Raw genomic sequence first — 15,959 nt, forward strand, 5'->3', positions numbered from 1 at the left:
CGAACCACCTTCGAGCAACGTCGATTTTTTCATGAAAATCTTGATTTTGAAGGCCCCATCGAGCTGGTATCGAGCACCATCGAGAAACAATCGAACAAAGTCAATTTTCTATAGATTTCAGAGTTTCAAATCTAAAAAATAGCTAAAAAATCATGCCCAACTCGATGTCAACTCGATGTGGCCTTCAAAATCAAGATTTTCATGAAAAAATCGACGTTGCTCGATAGTGGTTCGATGCAATTCTTGTAAGAGACATAATTTTTCACTCGGGTGTCCATTTATGGTGATTTTTTTTATTTTGGGTATTTTTTTAAGATCTACACGTTTTAGATGTTCACATACACATTTTCAAAGTTTATAACTTGAAAACATATCAAAACATATATTGAACATGAGGTATGTTTTGCATTTTGCATTTTTTTCAAGATTTAAATTTCCCAAATGTGTATATACACATCTCAAACGTGTAGATCTTGAAAAAATACCTAAAATAAAAAAAAAAAATCACCCCAAATGAACACCGAGTGAAAAATTACTTATCTTGCAAGAATCGCATTGAACACATGTAATGCCCCGGATTCCTTATTATGGTTAATGGCTGGATTAGTAGGCCGGGAGGGCCATAATTGTTTAATTATGCCATTAAATGTGTTTATGCATGTTTATGAGAATTATATTATGATATGATGTTAAATGCATGCACGTGAGTCCACATTTGTTTACATGGGTGTTTTGGTAATTTGGCTTGTTGGGGGTATAATTGAATATCTGTTAGCATGTTAATGATATATCGTGAGACCACATTATAATGTGGATTGGTTCGAGTATTTCGACATGAGACGATCTTTAAACATAATTTATCGGTTTGGTCATAACAGGTTTGAGCTCGGGGCTTGGGGTGAATCTCGGGGTGATATTTATGGTTATGGCGTTACCGAGGATTTTAGGGTAACGAGATATGAATTATTGGTGTTTGAGGATTTTGAGTTTAGCGGGAATTGGGAAGCGTTAACTATAATTAACGGGTAAGCGGAAAGTACCAATTTTGCCCTTGTGATGGTTTTAGAGGCTTAAGATGAAACAAGGGTATTTTGGTCAATTTAGGGAGGATATATGTGACTTTAGGTGGCTGTTGGCTGTAGAAAGTGGTAGACTAAACAGGACAAAAACAGAGACTCTCATCTTCCTTTCCCGTACACAATTTCCTTCATTCTTCCTTTGAGGTTTTTGAGTTCTAGGTGGGGATTCAAGCTAGGAAACTCAAGGGCTGGCTTGGTGGTCTTGGTTCAACCATTGAAGAAGGTTCAAATCTGACTTTGAGGTGAGTTTTAGTCACAGGTTTCAGGTGTTGCTATGTTTTCGTTTTAGTTTTCAATTCATGGTTTTTGATGTGGGAAGTGAGAATCAAAGGGGGTTTTTGTGTTGTTTTGATTGGGGTTTGATGAGGGTGAGCTATGGGTGTTATTTGGGGGTTTAAATGAGTGTTTGGAGGAGGTTTGGAGTTGGTTCGAAAGGTTAGTTCCAAGGGAAAACGCAGGGGAGAGTTGGCTGGCGCGTGCTGGTTTCTTGGCTGGTTTGCGTAATGAGCCGCGGCCTGTCTATGGTGTGCCGCAGCCTGAGTTGGCTTAAAAGGTGAAAATGGCCCTGTCAGGAGGGTGAGCCGCGGCATGGCTCTGGTGAGCCGCGACCCATCAGGGCAGATTTAGCCAAAAAGGTGTTTTTAGCTTGGGGATTCAAACCTTAGGCCTCGGGGTTGAACCTAGTACCTAGTTGAGTTATGTTTGATGTCCCGGAGGCTAGATCTTGGTTTGGGAACCCTCAATTATCATTTTTATTGATGAATCCTATATTTTGGTTATGACCAGGTGACCGTCGAGGAATTTAAAGGTTGATCGTTCTCAGGGGTCGTTCATATATTAATTCTCACTCGAACCAGAGGTAAGAAAACAATGTATGAATACAGTTGCACCCTGTATAGGTATATGACATGCATGGTTTGATATTGGAGCATGTTGGTTGGTATATGTGGACGTGGATTGCATATTAAATGCTGATGTACGCTGATTACCTGTTTAAGACACTGACTAGTCAGGGACCGACTCTAAAGTCGAGAATCTCGCATTGAATGGCTCTATGGCATTAATGCTAGACCGACCCTAGGGTCGAAGAACTTATAAGCGCTTGTCTGGTCTACGACCAGATGTCTATAGCCAAGGTATATGACCCCGGTGACCGTTTGTCACATGGCTAAGGGACGTTGTCCATAGTTTCGACTCTAGAGTCGTGAGGAAGGTTATGTTGGTGACTAATCACCATACACCTGTCCTGACCAAGCTTATGAAAGAATCACTTATCAGTTAAGCCCTGGTGACCCTATCGTCACATGGCTAGAGGGAGCGATGCTCATTATTGTGACTTTTGGCTATTGTCACCTATTTGTTGGACTGATAGTCCTGAATGGTTATTATGATCGTTGTTGATATTATATCATGCTATATTGTGTTTTCTTGCTGGGCCTTGGCTCATGGGTGCTTTGTGGTGCAGGTAAAGGGAAGGAAAAGCTTAACCAACCCTGAGTGGAGAGCTTGGGCGATGTGATGTATAAACAGGGCCGCTTGACCGCCACGGTCAAGGAGTTCTTAGAGGGACTAGGGGTTTACCCTACTTTTGCCGCTTAGGCCGGCGGGGATTGTAAATTTGAAACTGTAGCGACTCTTTTGTATTATGGACATCTTGTAAACATTTTAAAAGGCTCATGAGCAGTTTATTTACTTAATGAAATGTACCCTTTCCTTTTTGCTGGTTTTCACCTTAACCTGATAATAACATTTAGATCACGTTTTTAACCAAAGGACTCGGGTAGCAAGTCAAATTTCTGGTTCACTGTTCACCGTAACTGTTCTGGGGTAACCAGGGCGTTACAACACCATCGAACCACCATTAAGCAACATGGATTTTTTCATGAAAATCATGATTTTGAAGGCCCCATCGAGCTGGCATCGAGCACCATCGAACCACATCAATTTTCTGCAGATTTCAAAGTTCCAGATCTGAAAAAAATCACAAAAAAAAAACTCAAAAATCATGCCCAGATCTGTTCGAAATGCAGTATTTTAGTGTCCTAAGTGACAAATACTTGTCATTATATTGAGTTCTCTTGTATTTTACCTTACCCATGGATTTTTTTTTCTAGAGAGAGAATTGAGATGAATGGGTCGAGGAAGAGAGAGGGAAGAGAGGAGAGGAAGTAGATGGAAAAAATTATGAGAGGGGTATTTTAGGTATTGTCAAAAGAATTGACATTTTTTTAAATGATTTAAATGTCTAACATTTTTTTTGACTTAGAACCTCTCATTAAATATAAAAACTCAAATTTCCCTTTACATTTGAGATTTCCCTTCGTTCTTAAAGAATAATGAAAATAAATTTTTGGACAAAGATATAAAATTTGCTCAAGTTGGTGATCCCACAAAGATGTAAAATTTATGTTTTATTCTTCTTTACTTTTGTTCTTGTTTCTTTCTTCCACTCTTAATATTTACTTGTATTATTTATGCTTTGAGTAATATCTTTCTTCTATATATCTTTATCTTTTCTATTACTTTTATTTTTTGCAAATGAATTGTAACACTTGTGGTTATAATTCACCTTGTCTTTTATAACATTTTGTGTATTTGATTTTTATTATTTTCGTTGGAATAAATATATATTCTCTAAATGATCAAACGTGAGCTAGAAAAGCAAGAAGCTAGCTATTTGTGGAACATATATATATATTATGTTATTTAAATAAACAAAAATCTATTTTTTAATTGTTACCGAACTCTCCATCATTTTTCGAAAAAAAAAAAAAATTCAAAACAGATTAATCATCCAACCCAATTAGTTAGGTTGGAGTAATATTAACTTTAGATTTTGTTTTACTTTTTATATAATTTTCTATAATTTTTTTTTCATTTTTAAAATAATTTTTAAAACATTAACAATTCAATGAGAAGATTTCTCTTGTGTTACTTTTATGTATTTTTTTTAATAAATTAATTCTATGTAGTTGAGCCTGACCTTGTTTGTACAGTTCCCACTTGTTAAAATAGTATTTACAAATTAGGGGCATTTTAGTCATTAAACAAATTGCCGGGGTAAAAATCTGAGGAATTTTATCGGTTTCTTCTATTTATTTAGAAATGGAATATGAAATGAAGTCACACAACACAGAGGAAAGCTTGGGTGCCTTTTGTGCTTTCCTCTCTCAATTATTTTGTGCAGTATCTCATAAAAGAGAGACCAAAACTTTCTCTCTGATTTCCCTTCTTGGGTTTTGATTTACTATTTATTTTGGTTTTACATTTATTTCAAACTAATTCTCAAAATCCATATTCATATTTTGGACCCAATTGATCGGTTCTTCTACTCATTCATTTTTAATTAAAATAATTTTGAAGAAAAGTACCATAAGAAAATGGTGTCGGCGAACAAGGAAATGGTGGTCTATTGCTTCGATACTCTTGTCTCCTACTACAACAACGAAGAGGTTCCTCCTCCAGCTTTCGATGATGGTCAACAGTAATTATTCCTCTTTCTTTGTATTTCTGTTTTTTTTTATTAAAATATCATAGAATCTATACATCATACATTCGTGTATGTGTTTTTTTTGTGTATGTATGCATGTGGAATTTGGATGTTTGAACACTATCTTTTGACTGATCGTGATGCTTTGAGCTTAGAAGTCCCCATCTTTTTGGGTTTCATCTGAAATAATCGAAAGATGTGAATTTCTTAATTTATTTTGTGTTGTGTGTGGTTCAGTGGCGTTAAGTTATCGAAAGTTTAAACTATTACTGCGTTTAGGTCTAAAGGGCGATCTGGGATTTCATTTTTATGTCTTTTATTGTTATTTTTATGATTTTTTCTTGAAAAATTCTGGTTTTTGAATTGACAATATTGGCTTCGTGGGTTTCCTACAGCTCATTTGCTTGATCAATTTGAGTTCTAACCGAGGACTCCTTTTTCATAAAGTAGTATTTGTTGATACACAATAATGCAACCACATGGTGAAGTGTATACTCAACTCACTTAAACCATTATAGTTTTCTTACACTTTTCTATATTTTCTTTCTTGTCCCCATCATTCACATTTTGGATTTTTGAGCGAAGGACTAGGCGAATAGAGGCAGTGTCAAGCAGAGAAATTATTACTATGGAATAAAGGCGTAATCTTTCTGGTTAATATTTTTGTGATTTATTTGCAAGCTTTGTTCCACCTCCAATGTTGAGCTGACATTGGAGGTTAAATATTCAAATTCCCCTTTCCCTTATAAAAGATAATAATAATTATTAGCGAGCTTTGTCAATTTGAAGCAATACGCTATTTGTAGCTGAGTCAATCTTTCTAAATATACTTGAATTGTATAAAAAAACTGTTCCAAGGAAGAAATCTGGGAGGAATATGACTGGTTTCCAACTCCATTTCGGACCTGCTTTGCCTATGATGTTATCTTTCATGGTGTTTCTAATCTATACTTAGTTGTTTTTGTTCATTTCAAATAATTTCGTGCTAAGTGATTTACTACAATAAGAAACGGCAATCTTTCTAGTTTTCCTTGTTATTTTTCATGGTCTTTACACAAAAACATAAATGTGTTTGTGTGTGTGTATACACATGTAAATCTGTTCTTTCAGTTTTCACAATGTAGAAGAAATGTAGATATTTATAATTTTTCCTGCGATAATCTTAATATATTTTATCTGTTATCTGCTATTCTGATATTGATAACACTCTGTTCTTAGCCCATTGTTTGTCACATGGAAAAAAGCTGTAAATGGCGGGGAACCTCGTCTACGTGGATGTATTGGAACTCTGGAAGCTCGGTGGTTGGTTAATGGGTTCAAGGATTATGCTCTAAACAGGTATCATAAAATATGAATTTCATGTCTAATGGTCACAACTCAAATCATGTAAATTCGTCTGCCTGCCTGTTTACTGTATCTTCAGGTATTTGAGAACTATACCTCACACACAATATGGTAAAAATGGTAGTTCGGTTGCCTCAATTTCGTTTTTGTTGTGGGATATTAAACCAAGATTCTATCATCATCTTACCATCAACAACCTCTATATGAGGTTCTTTGTTAAGTTAGCTTATGTTTTTAGCTGTTCTTTGTTTGTGATATTTTGCAGTGCTTTGAAGGATCGCAGATTTCCTCCCATACTTGCCAAAGAATTGCCCTCTTTGGAGTGTACAGTTTCGGTTTTGACTGATTATGAAACCGGTGACAACCATCTTGATTGGGAGGTATGTGTCTCTTAATTTTTGTCTCTCAGACATTTAATTCATGTTCTTACTCCAGAAACTGTTGAAAAATCTTTACAATTGATGTCTAGTAAAATCTTCTGGCAGTAATATGTGATTTGTTTACAATATGCTCAAACATTTGTTAATTCCTACTGCTATACATTTGGATGTAAGAATTTCAGTCCATTGATGGGTTTGGTTATTCTGTGGTGATTGGATCAATTAACTCTCTGCATTCAATGTGAGATTTAGCTATATACAAGAAGCATGTTCCCATATAATACTTTGGGAAGATAATTAATACTTTAATGTGTATGAAATCCAGTTATTCTTCTGGTTACCCGACTGTTGCAGGTTGGAAAGCATGGTATAATCATTGAGTTTATTGATCCTGATAATACAAGGCGAAGTGCCACATATTTGCCTGAGATAGCCGCCCATGAAGGTGACTCTTTCCACCTTTTATGAACTGAAATTATCATGAGCATTACTGTATGTGTGTGACAGACAGTTACTTAATAGGAAGTTCCCCTTTCAGAATATTATTACTTAATTGGTATTTTTAATAATATCAGCACGTATAGTAACTAATTCTTTGCATTGGCCTCGTGGGATGAAGTTTCAATTGAAGTTCATTACAGAATTCATATTAGTCATTTCAAGGAACTACAAAATCACTTTTACAACCGATGACCCTGCAAATCGGGTTTCTAGTGCTCATAATTGCTCTCGTGCACTATTATGTCAAATTCAAATGATAGTATAAAACAGGCAAGGGATTGTGGCATACCTCCTGCTGCCATGTAGTATGTTGTAATCCTTTGTTTACTTCTTTATTTGAATAAGAAACTTTCTAGTTTCTCTTGTGATGTGTCTTTAGGAACTTTAGAGGTTTCATTCTCAAGTCCATGTATTTCATTTAGTTTCGTGTGTTTGCAGAAATGTTTTGTCTAACTAGTTGTACGCTTCTTCTGTTCGAATCGGGTTTCAGGCTGGACAAAAATAGAAGCTATTGACTCCTTAATGCGAAAATCAGGGTTCAGCGGCACCATCACCGAATCTCTCAGGAAGAAGATCAAGCTGACCCGTTACCAGAGCACATTATGTACTATGCAATACAGTGACTATATATCCTATGTCAGGGCAACCAGAGGTGCAGCTCCATCTATTGTTGGGAGCAAGCCTGGCTACCATTGATTTCCCAAACTGCTTTCCTCTAAAGACCAGAAAGCTAGTTTGGTCTCAGCAAAAAACATTTATTTTCAATTAATATAATCTGGGCTGGAATAGATTTGTTGCCCAGATTGCTGTTTTAAAATTTCTGCTACTGTTTATATCATTCTTCAAATTCATTTGATTTTGAAGAAAGAAACTGAAATCACTGGCTGAGTTCTAAGGTTTCTTTGTCTCAGCTACTACCACAAAACATTCATGTTCTTGCAGCTTCTCTTGGAAAGCTGTACTATGTAAAACTTGATAATGACTCATAATTATCATGAATTATTTATCTGCCATATCATGTTTGATATTTATTCCAGTTGCAAGCTATTATGTAATCCATATCCCATTCCCATCTAGGTCTAGCTCAAGTGTTTTTGTTTCACTCGGAAAAGGGAGATAAAGCCTTGTTTGGATCTTGTATTATTATTCTCTAGGAGAAATTTGATGAGGGAAGAGTGAAAAAAGATGGGTGAAATATTTTTCTAAAATATTAAAAGATATTTTTAATTCTATAACGTTATACTATGTATGAGTTTTTTTTTTAGAAAAATATTTTTTTTGTTTGAATACAAACATGAGAAAATGTAATCTTTGGAATTTTTTATTTGAAAAAATATCATTTTTGTCCCTTAACTTTTGACACTATGATTGTGTCCCAAAAAATATAGTCTGATAATTTTTTTTTTTGGTGAACTATTGATACTATTACATAAAATAATTAGCATTTTTGTCTACAAACTTAAACAACTACCAAATTGTGTCTCATTTAATTATAAAAATTTTAAAATATATTTTTCTATTAGTTCTTAAAAAATTATTAAAAAATTCAATAAAAAACTAAAATTATTTAAAATTCATTTTAAATACATTTAAGTTAAAAAATATTTTTTAAAAGAAAAACTAAATTGTCACAATTAAAAAAAATATATATTCCCTTCTCCTTTATTCTTTTTTATTAATTTTTTAATTACTTTTTATTCTTTCATTTTTACCCCCTAAAATCATTTTAAAAACTATATATATAAAGTATTATAAATTTATAATGTATTAAATTTAAAAGAAATATATAAAACTTAATTAATTAAAAATATTGGGCAAAAGTGAAAGAATAGAAAGTAATTAGAAAAATATATTAAAAAAAATAAAGAAGAAGAAGTGAATATGTTTTTTTTTTATTTGTAACAATTTTGTTTTTCTTTTAAATTATTTTTTCAAACCTAAATGTATTTAAAAAGAATTTTAAATAATTTTATTCTTTTATTGAATTTTTTTAATAATTTTTTTCTAATTTTTTAAGAACTAATAGAAAAATATATTTTAAAATTTTTATAATTAAATGTGGCATAATATAGTAGTTGTCAAAGTTTGGGGAGAAAAATACTAATTATTTTATACAAATCATAATAGAGGACACGATCTGATATCATCAATAATTCAGGAAAAAAATTTAACTGATCGTATATATTAGGAGACAATTTATTAGTGTAAAAAGTTCAGAGGATAAAAAAGCAATTTTTTTTTTAAATTTTGGTAAGGGAACTTTTTTTTTTTTTTTTTTTTTTGGCAAGGGAACTTAATTAAAGGTACAATAAAAAGCTGCCTAAATGGAGTATTCATTATCTTTGTTGCAATAGAGTGTGAGTGTCACTAAAGCTATGCTTTAATGTTATCATGCTTTGAGACCATCTTCAATCATAACATCATTTTGATGTATAATCAATCTCATTTTATTACATTTTTCAATCAAATTACTATTTCATTTTCAATCCATTACTTCAAATTTTACATAAAAGGGGATATTATTCTTTTATTCTTTTTTATTATTAATAATTAATTTAACTAATATTAATCTTAAATAAATATTAACATTATCAAATTATCAGGAAAGCAAAAGAAAAAATGAAGAGCAAACTTCAACAATTATTGATACTATCAAAGAAGAGCAACGACAATTTATAGAAATTCTCAAAAAAGGCAACAAAGACAGGTAACAAAATTATCAATTTTAAATGCTACGAGCTGAAAATGAGAAAAAAAAATTAGATAAGACTCCATATCAAGAAGAAAATAAAATTTTAGGAAAAGATTTAAACTCGATAAGCAATCTAATACTACGTGAGCATTTTCAAAATGAATAAATCAAGATTTTGCAGAAAAGTTATCAACAGGGCCAAGCATCTTAAAATATTTTTAATAGTATTGGTCACTATTTTAATGATATTGGAGGATTTAATAATGATCTCCCAGATTATTAAATAATTGTTCTAGTTTATACTGGTAGTTGTTGTTCTTTTTTTTTTTTAATTATTGTTGATTTTCATTTTGTATTTTAAATTTTGTAATATTTAAGTTTTTAATATTAATGTATTTTATTTATGTTCTTCATTTTTTATTTTATATATATTTTTATCTATTTTTGCAAAAAAAATTGGTATAATATTTTAAATCTTAAAAATGAAATAATAATAATAAATAGTTAAATAAATATATAAAAAGATATATATTATAAATTATGAGGGTATATTTGTATTTTTCCCTCTTCCCTCAAAGTAAGTATTCACCCTATTATAGATGGTGACTAGGACAATTACATTATTTTGATGCTATATTTGATGTTGGGTTGGAGATGAACTTTACACATATTTGATGTAAAAGTGGATTTCAGGACTACGTGTTAATTAGTATTATGTTTTGGTGCAAATATTATTATTTTATTATTTATAATATTTTTTTAAAATATAAAATATTTATTTATATACATTGATTGACAATTAAAAACTCTTTTTTATTTATATACAGATAATTAAGAATAAAGTGTGTTGCACCAAACAAAATAATAAATAAAGTGGGTTGACTGGTAGTTAAGGGTTGGAAAATTTTTATCAATTAAAACTGGAAAAAAAATCAACAATATTTTGAAAACTTCTATATTCTCTTTTAAAAAAATTGATTGGGAAAACACTACAAAAAATAAAAATAAAAATAGAATTTAAATTTTTTATTGTTACAAAAAAGTAAATTATGTTTATTAAAGCGGAGAAAATACAACATTTTCTACATCCGAAGTCGATGTGGTGAGCCAGACCACGTCTCCATCGGAGTAAACTTTCAGACTCAATCTCTCTCCTTTCATTTCTTTCCGACGAAGCAATTTTCCCCATTTTTCTCTCTGCAATTTCCTCTTTCGTTCCTTGCCTTTTCTGGGTGAGTCCTTTCCTTCATTATTTTATCAATTATGCTCGAATCTTCTCTTATTTTGATCGATATTTGAGAAATTTCCCCCTTTTGTTGTTTAGTAGGCGAATCGGAAAGTGCTATAATTTTCTATTTTGTGCTGTAGCTTGTATTCGCTTCTTTTTCTTTCTTTTATTTCATTGAGAATCTGTTTGACTGCTCAGAAAATGATGGGAAATTAAGTTTTTTTCTTTTCGTTTTGACCTGTTGAGGTTTATTTTAAGAGCATAGAATTGTAGATATCAACTCAAATTGGTAGTGAGTTTCGTCGCTTCAGTGAATTTTCGGACAAAATAATTACTTGTAAAGACTAAAATGTCAGGACTAGCTCTTTGAAACTGGCAATTTATGTTTCTTTTGCTTAAATCTATTGGTGATTTACACTAATCTGTAGTTTGATTACCGAGTTTTGTTTTTGTATTTGGGTTACACTTTTGGTCTATTTTCCTAATTTTATTCAGTTTTAATTTTTGATAAATTAGTGTTGCATTTAGGGACGGCGAAAGAGGTGAATTCCAAAGATGAGTGCCAGAGGGTTAATATATAGCTTTGTTGCAAAAGGACATGTTGTTTTGGCAGAACACACATCTTTCTCCGGGAATTTTAGTACCATTGCCGTTCAGTGCTTGCAGAAGCTGCCCTCGAATAGCAGCAAACACACGTATTCGTGTGATGGATACACCCTCAACTTCCTTATTGACAATGCATTCGGTAATGATTTTTTCAGGTTAACTTGAAATTGTTTTCACATTTATAGCAGCATGAATAGTTGAAGATAATTCTTGGGGTTGCAGTTTTTCTTGTTGTTGCAGACGAATCAGCTGGGAGGAGTGTCCCTTTTGTGTTTCTTGAACGAGTAAAGGATGATTTTAGACAGCGATATGGTACGAGCATTAAAGATGAAGGGCCACATCCTCTTGCTGATGATGACGACGACGATGACTTGTTCGAAGACCGATTTAGCATTGCCTACAATCTTGATAGAGAGTTTGGGTGTGTATATGCTTATCACTACAAGAATCATAGTTGTTCTTTCTTGCAATGTTTATCAGCACAATAATGTCTTTTATTCTGACAGGCCAAAATTGAAGGAGCACATGCAGTATTGCATGGAACATCCAGAAGAAATGAGCAAGCTTTCTAAATTGAAGGCTCAAATCACTGAGGTCAAGGGTATTATGATGGACAATATTGAGAAGGTATTTCCCGTTGCTTTTAATTGATTTAGATAATGAGAATTATTTGGGAGATAGATAAGTAGGTTGTTTCTCCATTCCTTGATTTTGACTGTGAATTTGTTTTTCTTAAAACCATGAACTAAGACATCTTAAATTTAATATTGTTAGAAGGATGCTCACTAGGATAGCAGCATCTCTGGTATGAATTTGAAAAGATTGGAAAAGGTCTTTTCAGATTTATACTATGCATCTCTGGTAGAGTTACTGGGTCCATGGTTTTGTCCCATGTAGTTTGCTGTTTAATTCCAAATGAGTAGTGATAATCTATGAGTCTATGAGTAATAAGCTTAGGTTTCCTGTTTCCCGAAGATCATATGTTTCAGTAGGACTCAGTTTTAAAAGACAGAGTTCCCAAACGAAGTTTGGGGAGATTCTTTTGTAATTTGTACCCACATGCATACATATATATATTTTATATAATATTGTGTTCATTTGAAAGTGGTTTAGAATAATACAACCTTGTCTACCTTTCTAGGCACTGCTTTTGATCACAATGTGAGTATCTTCCGTTACATTAATAGTTGGGAAATGTAGTGTGTCTTGACAGGCTTTCCTTTGTTTGAGTGAGATACTTATAGATAAATGTATTCATCAAATTATCAACAGAAAGGCCTTAATTAAACTTCTTTGAAAAGCTTATCTGGGTTATTCCCTCTGCATTCCAACCTGACAGGATTGTGAAAAGAAATCTATCTATATTTTTTTTGCAATACCTCATATTTAGCTTTCTCAAACGTTAAGGTGTTCATTTCTTCTTAAGCACACATGGATAGGTCAAGCATGCCCTTAGGTTACACAATAAGCTTAAATGGATGGAATCTTTCCCTCCACCTATATGTATTGTATTTTCTTTCCAATTCAATGGTGATAGTCAACCATACCCCCAAAAAAAATATTAAGGTGGTGTGGTTATGTGTGAATATCATCCGATGCAGAAATACTTGAGCATGCAGCATGTCTTGTACGGTTTTTGTTTGTTCATCTGGAATGTTCTAGAAAGTTAAAATGCTATATGGAGCTATAGTAAATATTATCATTCACACAGACCCAAATTTTTACAATCTTTATATACTTATTTTCTTGTAAGCACTTATAATCCATGGATCTTTATTTGTTTGCATCATTTTTTCATGGTGGAAAGATAATAATGCACTGCGCTAAACTTTGCCTAGTTAATACTGGAACATCACACTGTAGTCCGACTTATTTATTGTCTTCTTTTTTGTTATTTGGGTATCTATGATAGGTGATTATTATGTCAATTAATTTTCATTAGGTGCAAAACCTTTGGCCAAAACCTTGTCTTCTTCTTTCTGGAAACTGAGTAGCCATGTTCTGACCATTCTCTCCTCTTCCTTTTACTCCTTGGCTCTGTATGAACCCTTATTCCACAGTTGACTGCCCACCAAGCTAACCAAGCATTCTTGTAACCTTTTTCCATCCTCTATGACCACCTCCTTCAGGAATGATGATGTTCTTGATACCGCCGTTCCTGAGTTTCGTAATTTAAAAAAATGTTTCGCATCTGTTTTGGAACACTTCCAATATCATATCACAAAAGGACGCATTCCTAAAGTGACTTTTGAAGTGAGAAATTTTTTTAACTTTCAAAAGAAATTCAAAACTCTGCTAATCATAATGATGCATCAGTGGAGATAACGATGTCATATCCTGGGAGCTTAGTTCTCTCAGAATTCTAAACCGACCCTCCTACTTCAACCAAGAACAGCACAAAAGTTCTGTTCTAAATCTGTGGGACCATGACTCTTGAACTCTAAATTTTGTAAAAATCTGTGTGACATTATATAAGGATTGACATTAGGTGCTACAGTAAGTTGTCAGATTTTGTGCGCACACACACAAACTTATACATATATGTATACTTTTGGTATTTACTTGAAGTGCCATTATTCTTATTAATTGAAGAGATGAAAAGGGGTTAAAAGATTAACAATTGAATCAATGCTGAGGAGTTGATTTTCATCATCCATGTTTTTTCGTAGTTTCTTTATTTTATTCATTTATTTTTTGCTTCTTATTCTATATTTTGTGCATGCTTGCAAAAGAGGTTTGGACTCTACGTTGAAAATGTAGGAGCAGTTTTGTTGTGAAAGTAGATTTCATTGTGGAAAATAGGAAAAAACGGCTGCCATATATGGCTGTGCTTGTGAAAGGCTTAGAACCTTTAGGTTCTGTTTGGAACCTGGATTTTAGGAGAAAAGTAAAACAAATTTCAAGGGACGTTATTTTCTTTTGTTTGGAACCAAACAAAAAACAAGAGGTTGTCTTGTTTTTTAATAGGAGTCAAATTTTTAATTCAGAGTAATTAGAATTTTTACCGATAGATTTCACTTGTAGAAGTGAAAAGTTTGCAAAATCTTTTTTTTTTCTCAATGAAATTTAAGAAGACCTTATTCCTCAATTTTTTCCCTTGCACATTTTTTCCATAGTAAAATTATAGTTTGAAACAAGCCTCGGGAAATTCATGTTTTGTTTTGTTTTGTTCATCTTAATGGACTTTTAATTAATCTAAGAATTTATCCCTTGATGTACTCAGGTAAAGTGGTGGGATGAAATGGCATTGCTTTGCTTAAAAGTTTGATCTTTCCTCCTCTTCTTTATTTTCCCTCCTCCAAGCAATCTTAGTAAAAAAAATATTATTGGTTTATAATTTTTACTTGAGGGTTTAGTTACCTCTACCGTCATGAGCAAGAACACCCATTTTTTTTTTCTGAAACCAAACATCAGTCCTTTTATTATTAATATTTAAAAACAATACAAGGGGGTGTTGACTGTGAACCCTGAAAAGGGTACTCAATGAAATCTTATACGTAATGAAATTCAAACTAACTCTGATGAGAAATACAGTAAGATAGACCAGTTTGTGGATTATGAACTGATATTTAACCAACCTAACCTTTGGTTGCAGGTTTTGGACCGCGGCGAAAGAATTGAACTTCTAGTGGACAAGACAGAAAACTTACAATTCCAGGTAATTACATATCTTTTGATTGAGTGGTTAGGAAGAAATAAAGACTTATAGTTGATGTAATATACTCATGGGAACTTCTGGGCTTGAATCCAGGCTGACAGCTTCCAAAGGCAAGGAAGGCAACTGCGCCGAAAAATGTGGCTGCAAAACCTCCAAATGAAGCTGATGATTGCAGGAGCAGTAATCGTATTGATCGTGATACTGTGGCTTATTGCATGTGGAGGTTTCAAATGTTGATGATTGCTTGACAAAGCAAAATGCTGGAACTTTAGAGTATGTTTTTAGCTGGTTTCCTTTACTTGGATGTACAAAGCGTTTCTTGTCATGTACATTGAGACTCTGGAGTCTTTGCCAAAGTCTAGAAACACAGAACATGTAATTATAAAAAAAAAAAAAAAAAGACACTAGTACAACACTACTTTTTCTTGGCCTTTTTTTGTTTGTTGTTATGTGCTCTTGTTTTTAATTCCAATGATAATTGGCTTGGCCTTGCCAAACTCTTGAGCTGTTTCTCATCTTTGGCATAAGCGAATAAATGTTTCTTCACCTTTATTCCTCTCTCAACAGTTCTGGCTTTATTATTATTACTTTGGGGATAAGTCGGTTATATTGTGTGTAGTACAATATTGGCACTCTCATCTCTTTCTTTTTTATCCCCTTAAAGGATGTCTCCACTCGGAGTAAGTAAATAGTACGAAATGAATGAGAAAGTTTCAACAAGGGTGACGTGTCAAATGACGTGGCGGAATTGATGGGGACCTCCACGTGTAACTATGAGTTGGCCTCAATAAAAAGGGGTCCTCGCACGTGACGTCTCCCTGTCATTGGAGCGCCACCACAGCCACTTTTTCTTCTCTCTTTCACAATGCTTAACAACGGCTAGTTAGCCATCTTCAACAATTTTGTTAGGAATATTTTAAAGCATAATACATTACCGTTGAGAAAAAACTCCAAAATTTGTATTTATTTAGGAGAGATTTC

The 15,959-nt window shown here is 33.0% G+C and overlaps 2 protein-coding genes across 3 annotated transcripts; both read left to right on the forward strand.

Moving 5' to 3' along the window:
• The first annotated feature begins 4,197 nt into the window (after positions 1-4,197).
• On the forward strand, positions 4,198-7,825 carry LOC133797746 (uncharacterized protein At2g38710). The gene is made up of 5 exons (XM_062235766.1): positions 4,198-4,563; positions 5,788-5,907; positions 6,179-6,293; positions 6,648-6,738; positions 7,285-7,825. Exons 1-5 carry the CDS (start codon positions 4,460-4,462, stop codon positions 7,488-7,490), a joined length of 636 nt encoding a protein of 211 aa, XP_062091750.1. The 5' UTR covers positions 4,198-4,459; the 3' UTR covers positions 7,491-7,825.
• Positions 7,826-10,543: 2,718 nt separating this feature from the next.
• Positions 10,544-15,530, forward strand: LOC133797748 (vesicle-associated membrane protein 727). Of its 2 annotated transcripts, none has more exons than XM_062235769.1 (6): positions 10,544-10,718; positions 11,243-11,459; positions 11,543-11,741; positions 11,827-11,947; positions 14,916-14,978; positions 15,072-15,530. In XM_062235769.1, the coding sequence occupies exons 2-6, from the start codon at positions 11,270-11,272 to the stop codon at positions 15,213-15,215; spliced, it is 717 nt and encodes a 238-aa protein (XP_062091753.1). In that variant the 5' UTR covers positions 10,544-10,718; positions 11,243-11,269; the 3' UTR covers positions 15,216-15,530. The 2 variants fall into 2 exon arrangements, with proteins under 2 accessions (XP_062091753.1, XP_062091752.1); XM_062235768.1 differs by having other exon boundaries at positions 10,546-10,718; positions 11,231-11,459.
• The last annotated feature ends 429 nt before the right edge of the window (positions 15,531-15,959 follow it).

This window comes from Humulus lupulus, chromosome 8, assembly GCF_963169125.1.
Source record: "Humulus lupulus chromosome 8, drHumLupu1.1, whole genome shotgun sequence".
NCBI classification, from domain to species: Eukaryota; Viridiplantae; Streptophyta; class Magnoliopsida; order Rosales; family Cannabaceae; genus Humulus; species Humulus lupulus.

Excerpts from the sequence above, each read along its gene's own strand:
- LOC133797748 (XM_062235769.1), top strand. The coding sequence starts at position 11,270 with ATGAGTGCCAGAGGGTTAATATATAGCTTTGTTGCAAAAGGACATGTT. Across the intron at positions 11,460-11,542 it reads CCTTATTGACAATGCATTCG|TTTTTCTTGTTGTTGCAGAC; the intron begins GTAATGATTTTT and ends TTGGGGTTGCAG. Across the intron at positions 11,742-11,826 it reads AATCTTGATAGAGAGTTTGG|GCCAAAATTGAAGGAGCACA; the intron begins GTGTGTATATGC and ends TTATTCTGACAG.
- LOC133797746 (XM_062235766.1), top strand. The coding sequence starts at position 4,460 with ATGGTGTCGGCGAACAAGGAAATGGTGGTCTATTGCTTCGATACTCTT. Across the intron at positions 4,564-5,787 it reads GCTTTCGATGATGGTCAACA|CCCATTGTTTGTCACATGGA; the intron begins GTAATTATTCCT and ends CTCTGTTCTTAG. Across the intron at positions 6,294-6,647 it reads ACAACCATCTTGATTGGGAG|GTTGGAAAGCATGGTATAAT; the intron begins GTATGTGTCTCT and ends CGACTGTTGCAG.